Raw genomic sequence first — 8,085 nt, forward strand, 5'->3', positions numbered from 1 at the left:
ACCAACCTTTAGTTTCTATTCATGGGGTTCAAACTTTAAAATACAAGAATTCATATTTTAGGATTTGATAACCAATTTTTCGTGGATACTAACACTTACAGATCTTAAGCCAAAAGTTTAGGAGACCAAAGTTTGATCTCCCAATTTTTGTTAAAAAATCTAACATTACTTGACCACCATGCCATAAATTTCCATATGTATTTATAAGTTATGACTAATAAGCCAGGAAAAGCTAAGTAAACTTATCTTGTTTGAACTTATTACTAGTATTTCTTTTTTGTACTTACCTGTACAATTCAACAAGCTTCAATCGCTTCATAAGTATAATTTTTTTTTTTTTTTAATAAAAAAAACAAAAAAAAAAAAAAAAGCTCTAATCTGCACACAGCATACCTGCTGAATATTTCATATATGCTGGTATGCACAATTCACTATTAAATCAAAATACTCACTTTTTATTTCATTTTACTGGTACATCAAAATCAGCAAAGACACTATTATAAAATGGCTAGATGCAATTGACAGCCAACTAAGTGATACGCAACTATCAAAATTCACAGTATACATATGATTAATTAGTCTCATCTACATCTAAGGCGCTGTTGTACAACAAAATCTTCATTCTTATATGGATGCCCATTACACAAGATATTTTACCATATAAGGTCCCTCGAGTTCATAGCCTAATTTCCTATAGTAATGCCGGGTTCCAACACCAGAGATAACAGCTATCTTTGTTGACCTATGCTCCCTACGAGCAATATGCTCTGCCTCTTCCATTAGCAGCGTACCATAACCCTAAAGATTAAACAACTGGTGAGCAATCGATAAAAACAAAGAAATTGAAATACTGATAACCCCCTTCCCGGAATCCAAGCTCTCAGGCTCAGCAGGAGTAACAGTGTACTTAGTTTGATTACCTGATGTTGTAGCTTATCTGCTTCCCGTCCATGGACAGGGACTGCAGTTCCATAAACATGAAGTTCACGAACAATTGAACACTTCCCCGTGAGTTCAGGACAAGTGACATTCCTACCACATCTTCTAAGTCGTAGGAGGCCTACAAGAATGTCCTGTAGAGGAAAATTTCAAATGATTACTAATCCAAAACAGAAACCATAATCAATAGATTTAGAGTAAGACAATAGCAACTTAACAAGTACTTCGTAAAACTACAAAGCAACTCGGATATTTCCATTGGCCAAACATATTTCCAGGGAGCCACTTATCAGTATAAAGAAAGTCGGCAATGAAAATTGATTGCAAGTGCTTCATCAGAGCTATGAATTTCAAGACAAGATTCTTACAGTAATAAAATACATCAAAACATGTGTGATACATAATTAATCATTCTTCAAAGTTACTAGGAAAGCAAATTCCAACCAACAGTACGATCAATAGCTATGCTTTGAACACATCAATCAAACATTCAATACCTGTCGTGTATCCTCATAAGAGAGGAAGGTTTCCCAGCCCTCATTAGCTGTATAATCACGACGAACGAGCACCACTTCTTCTGGTCTTATCTTGTGGTGAATGTCCTAACATACCACCGAAACCAATAAATAAATAAATAAATAAATAAAATAAAATAAAATTAATTACTTTAACATCTAATCTGCATATCTGATTCGATATGGTAGTACTAAACAAGCCAACATACCTGAATCCCTGCTTCTCTTGTTCGCACATCACGGCATTTCAGTCCTAGATCATCCATTCGAGCTAAAGCCAATTCACGAAGATTGCCTTTCTCAACACCAGAAGTAACCAAAGGCATAGGTATATCACGCTGAACTCGATAAACACGAGTCCAAGGAGGCACCATAGATAAAATCCTAGCTATAATATCCACAAGTTGTTCAGGTGGGTAATTTTTATACCTGCATACATATGTAAGAAAATTAATGATCTGTTCAGGAAAAAAAAAATATAGTATCAGATATAGTAGTGGAGGAAAGGAATGGATTTTAGCCCATTCCATTCCTTCATGAGAATTATTGGTTCATTTCTTTAAAAACTTGATTCCCCTCTCTCCAAACAATCACCACTTGCCTTCATCTCTCCCTCCTCACAACTCAAAAACCACACTTCCTGCATTTTTACTCTCCTTGATGCCCTCCTGCAAGCCACCACCATCCTCTACTGCTGAAGCCACCGCTGTTGCCACAAAGAGCCGACAGTCACTGATTCCATCTCCTCTCATATCATAATTGATGTGTTCTTAATCATATACGCATCAAATTCAGCATCACCCACACAAATTTGGCAATGAAAATATACTAATAAATAATTGATTAATTAGCCAATTACTGTGGATTTAGGTCATGCATGATTGCTATTTATCATAGGTATTCCATTTTTTCTTTTTCATATCATTTCCAATCCCCCTGTCCAGGTTTCCTCATGTGATTCTCTAATTCAAGTTTTCTTGTCTGTTTACTAAAGCTATTGATTGAGGAATGGTCTAGAGGAGAGAGAAGATAGATATCAGATCAGAAGTGGTGGTAGTTCTGTGATGACAGCCACAGATGGTTGTCCTGTTGGTGATGTGGTAGCATTAGCACCAGTATGGAAGATAAGGTAACCTGCATGGGTTTGCTTAATGACCCTTGAATATTGGAATTTGAAATCTTGGGAATTAATCAGGCATCAAAAAATAATTGAAATTATAAGAATATAAATGACATATTGGTTAGGGAGTCTATCATTCCATTCTGTTACTACTCTTTAAAGAGTGAACCGAAAGCCTTGGTATCTTGATGGATGAAGCAACTTTGTGCAAACCTACTGCTACATCCTCAAGAATGAAATTTGTTTCATGACCCTCAATAATTCAAGAATCTAATTCAGATTCATAAGCAGAGTCCTTCGAGATAAGGAGATCATAGAGACAGACTAAAGGAATCAGGGAAGTTCATCTCTTGATGCCTGATAAAATATATATATAAAAATAAAAAAAATAAAAAAAAAAACTCCAATACTACCTATTACTTAAGGAGTTGCAGTACATTATTAATAACACCCTTTCTACCCCAAATCAAATGCTCTGGCCGAAAAATATAATAAATCCATGGCTTTCTTTTTACCACCATATGCCTGCTTATACACAATATCTTTATGATCCAGTTGGAATATGACAAAAGAGGCATATTGGAGGAAATACCTGCCAGTTTTCCAGAGCTCATAGAGCCCAGTTCCACGAATAACAAGAGTAGGATATATTTTAAGTCCATCAGCTCTGAAGGCAGGACTCTCAAAAAATTCCTTGAAGCTTTCCATATCCCTCTCAACCCCCACATTTGGAAGATCCGGCATCATATGAGCAACAATCTGACAAAAAGTATGTAGATAAGCTGAGCAACCAACACATAGCAAAAAACTTTAGAAAGCTTAGGCCAATTATAACTATTAACATTCAAATTCCAACATAGATAAATCATCTTGGAACAGAGCCAATTCTCGATGTCACAACTCACAAGTCACAACTACGAATGCATGAGTTTTACAAGCAAAATCAACACAGTTTATGTCTGGACATTCTAGTGTATAAGATCTTTGAGAATTAATTCTCTGTTATCAATAGGAAATAAAAAATTCAAAATATCTTTATTAGTAACAATTGAGTATACAGCACTAAATGTACCTTGAAACCAGCATCCTTTGCCAAACAAAAGCAATCAGCTACGGCAGCTACAGTATGACCTCTATTTGAGTCCCGTGCAACATCCTCGTACGTGCTTTGAACTCCAATCTCCAAACGTGTGCAGCCATAAGATAGCATCTGTCGCAAATGAGGGCCAAGGCAATAGTCTGGTCTCCTGAGGTTTGATCAAGGCATATAGACATCTTGAGGTTGCAAATGATGCAAATAAGGATCAAGGTAAAACATAAAGTATCCTTAAGAACTAGTCAGAAAATGAGTTCCGCCCATGACAAAATTGGAGGAAAGTGGAACAATGAAGCAGACAGAAAGCAAGGAACATTAAATCACCAGCTAAAAAAGGGTCATATCCCATCAGCTCAGAAAACAGAACACAAAATTCTGACAACTAAGTAAAAATGATTGCTTACGTCTCAATAGTCATTCCAATACATTTTACTGCACTGTGTTCAGAGTAGGCAACAGCTTCTTCAACATTTGCAGATGTATGCCCAGATAAGGCATCATGCAGGTTCCTTGTGAAATAATCACGATAGTCTGCTGGCAGTGACATAAAAGTACCACCCATCAAGATGAACTCAACCTTATCAACACTGTGACCTAATCGCTTGAGCTGATCAATCCTGCTTCTGGCCTGGACATAAGGGTTGTATCTGGAACCACAGATAAAATTGATGAAATACCTCTCAGTAAAACAATATTGAAGTAATGTACACTGTCATAAGTTACACAGCATCATTTTGAGAAAATAAGTATTCATATATTAAACAACAGTAAACTGAAATCTTCAGATACTATCAGCACAGTGACATTGACATGCTAGAGCCAGAAAATCAACACCCTGAATCTCAACAATAAAAGAATTCATCTCATGAATTACTTCAACTCTCCTAATCACACTAGTGAAAACTTTTAAAAGACAGTTACAAGTATGTCCAATATGTAAGCATGTCCACTGAACTTAATAGCCATTATGCTCTCATAACTTTACATCGCAACATAAAAAATAAAAAATCAAAAATCAAAATTTGATCAGCAAAGAAGCATCATTGCTAGGGCATATGCAAGTTTAACCAAGAGAGATAGATCAAAGCCCCAGAAATTGTATTGATCAGCTGCTACTCTTTTCTTAGGTCTAGCAATTTCATCAAATCAGAAACCAGATCATTTCCTATTGCCTCTTGACTTTTGGTCAGGCAACTATATATCAAATATTGTTAGAATCACGATAACAGCTGCAGGCATGCATATCCATGGCTGTCCCAGCTTAATATCAATATCATATAAGCTCAATAAACTTTCCATTGCGTTCGTGATGGTAATGCTGCCAATATTTGATATCCTGCTCCTGATTGGGTTCTAAATTCTAAGACAGACATTTAGAGCTTAGTGACATTAACACCCATGATTCATACCTTAACCCTCATTCCTAGTAACAGCAAATAGGGAAAATACAAGTTTATCATACACAGGGGCGGACCCACCTTTAGTCATAGTGGGTCCGGTGACACAGTATTTTTTTTTAAAATAAAATATCAAAGAGACCCCTTATTATAGATAGGCGGTCTCTTTGATGCTGCTATTGGTAACAACAAACAACATCAAAGAGACCTCTTATTAAGGTAGGCGATCTCTTTAATGCTGCTATTGCTACTTAAATATTAAAGAGACCTGTTATTTATATAAGAGGTCTCTTTGATGCTGCTATTGCATTTCGCAATTTTTTTGCGCTACTTTTTTTTCATTAAAGAGACCAGTTATATTTAATAACTGGTCTCTTAAGTTATCTCACTTTTTTTTGTATAATTTTTTAATAATTTTTTTTCCCTTTTTATATCTTATATTTGTACAACCGATTTTAATATTTCCCCATAAAGCTTATCAATTAACTAAAAAATCATAAAGTTAATTCAATATAATAATTTTATTGTACCATTTGTTTATAACATGTTATTTGTAGTATTTTCGACTTGTAAAATTGAATTCTTAAGTACTGTATTTGGTTGTGGTATGTATTTTTGTGTCCTATTTTTGGATTGAAATCAATTTGGTGAAATATATATGTATATATATATATATATATATAATTTTTGGATTGAAATTAATTATGAACAAGACATGGAAAAAAAAATTGTACTCTCACAAATGATCAATGATGGTGACACACTATCTTGGAAATCTTGGATCCGCCACTGTACATACCATATCTATTTCCAAAACACATCAAATGCCAATAATTTCACTATCATTCAATCAATCAAACGAATTATCTCCCCATTATAACAACTCAAACCCCATAAACCCCCTAAAAAACAAGAAAGAAACCACTTTTTCAAACAACCAAATTCAACAACAAAAAACCAAATTCAATCATAAAATTAATCAAACAATTCATACCTCGCTCGAATAGCTCGCATACTAGTGGGTTCATACCCAGTATAACTCTGAGTACTATACTCAAAATCAGAATCAGGGCCACCAGGGCAATACACACATATATTCCCAGTAGTAGCAATATGCGGACACCTATGAGGCTTTGACATCACCGCAACAACCGCAATACCCGAGGCGGTTCGCACGGGCTTAGCCCGAAGCTTCGGGAGGAGAGCCTCGCGGTCCGAATCCGGCAAGGCCGCGATCATTTCCACCAGTTTAGGAGCACGGGCAAGGCCGTACTTACGGCACGCAGCGGATTTGATGAAGTTGAGGTCTACGGTTTCGCCTTTTCTTGAAAGGTCTACCATTTGAGAGACGATTTCGGCGATTGCTTTGACACGGGCTTCTTCTTCGGTTAGGCCGTGTGAGACTACGCCGCCACGGCCTGGTCGTGGGAGTTTGCGGGATTGAGAGGGTGCTGCTGTAGCTGCCGCCATTGGAGAGAGAATGAGAGAAAATGGAGTTGAGTTCAGAGGGAAGAGGGGTTTTCTGTTTGCTTTAGATGGAGATTTTTGGTGTTCAGAGAAAATGGAGTTGAGTTTAGAGGGAAGAGGGTTATCGGTGTTCAGAGAGTGGCATAGACTGTAACGAAAATCGATATCAAAATCTCCTGAATTGAGAAGAGAGAGCTCTAAAAAGGACTTTCACTTTGATTTACACAAAATTTGGGCACTACAAGATAGATTGAGAAGTAATAATTAGATAAACATGGGTTGAGACTCAAGGCGTCATATGATATGGTGAACTTTTAAGAAAATTATGTACACTAATAATTATAGTGTAATACATAATAAAAAGGATAATTGGTTTTGTCTTTTATAAAATTAAAGGATCTAAGATACATAAATTGATTGAACTTAACACATAAACTGAAAAATAATGGGTCCGATCTTTGAGAGCTAAGTGGTATTAGTAGTCGAAAAATTTCATGGACTAGAGATGGGTCAATTTTATAGGTGATGGACCCGAGATGACTCAAATTGAAGAATGATTCCACGCAATATTGTGTAGATTTGACATTTGATAATCTAATATATTCCCTCTACATTCTGCATCACATCTTCCACTCGGCTTCAGGTTGATGGAGATGGAGATGGGGTGAGAAAGTTTTGGACTTTCACAACATTCGATAGTTGATGCAGCTAGACAAACTAGATGGGGATACGATGTGCATTTTATTGGCTTGTTTGCGTGTTTGCGAATGCGAATCGGTTTAGGGTGTTTTATGGAGTCAATGAATCACTAACAACATTTGAGGAATATCTCGGTTACATCTTTTAAAGTGGATGAAAACCTCTAAAAGTTGGTTTCATGTTTAAAACCTTTATTATTGTTTTCGAGATTTGATGCATAGTATGAGAGTCACGTGATACAAAATGTATGTTTTCACTAACAAGAATAACAACTACTACAATAATTAGTTTTGCCGGGCAAATTCTTGATCACTACATATTTGTTCGTCACATGATTCACATAAGTTCACCTTTATATCTATCTCAATTACATCTCCAATTGTTCAATAATGCATTCTTTTTTATTCATTAGGTGGAGTAGAGAGGCAAGTCCCAAGGGAAAAAAGAACTACATCAAGCTTAAAAAAGGAAGTTGTAAAAAAAAAAAAAAACAAGAAGAAGAAAGAAAAAAAAAAGGAAGACAAGACTAAAATGGAAGCAAAAGAACCAAAAGTAAAGCTATGGTGTCTAAGTATCCAAGCTATCCTTCAACTAGTTTCGGTTGAATACTGAAACATTGTTATGTACACTCGAGTGCACAGTGCACCTTGGACTATGTTTTCCTTCATTTGGATAATTATTGTTCATTTAATCATCAAATGAAGAGCAAAAACTAACCTTGAGTTAATTGGGTGCACCGTGCACCCGGATGCATATAAAAGATTTCATGAATGTTCTTAGGAGCTACCTCAAAAAGAACCAATTTCTAATCCAAATTCACCCCTTAGAGCACGCACAATGGTGGGCATTATT

The 8,085-nt window shown here is 36.0% G+C and overlaps 1 protein-coding gene across 1 annotated transcript; it reads right to left on the bottom strand.

The window, feature by feature from the left end:
• Positions 1-505: 505 nt before the first annotated feature.
• LOC110687894 (elongator complex protein 3-like) lies at positions 506-6,856 on the bottom strand. The gene is made up of 8 exons (XM_021864537.1): positions 6,062-6,856; positions 4,075-4,317; positions 3,647-3,821; positions 3,167-3,333; positions 1,664-1,883; positions 1,437-1,541; positions 921-1,073; positions 506-798 (listed from the first exon to the last, which is right to left on the bottom strand). The coding sequence occupies exons 1-8, from the start codon at positions 6,535-6,537 to the stop codon at positions 640-642; spliced, it is 1,698 nt and encodes a 565-aa protein (XP_021720229.1). The 5' UTR covers positions 6,538-6,856; the 3' UTR covers positions 506-639.
• Positions 6,857-8,085: the final 1,229 nt, after the last annotated feature.

This window comes from Chenopodium quinoa, unplaced genomic scaffold, assembly GCF_001683475.1.
Source record: "Chenopodium quinoa cultivar QQ74 unplaced genomic scaffold, ASM168347v1, whole genome shotgun sequence".
NCBI lineage: Eukaryota > Viridiplantae > Streptophyta > Magnoliopsida > Caryophyllales > Amaranthaceae > Chenopodium > Chenopodium quinoa.

Coding starts and splice junctions, on each gene's coding strand:
- LOC110687894 (XM_021864537.1), bottom strand. CDS start 6,537: ATGGCGGCAGCTACAGCAGCACCCTCTCAATCCCGCAAACTCCCACGA. Junction 3,822..4,074: donor ATTGGAATGACTATTGAGAC/GTAAGCAATCAT, acceptor ATCAAACCTCAG/GAGACCAGACTATTGCCTTG. Junction 1,074..1,436: donor CTTATGAGGATACACGACAG/GTATTGAATGTT, acceptor TTTCCTCTACAG/GACATTCTTGTAGGCCTCCT.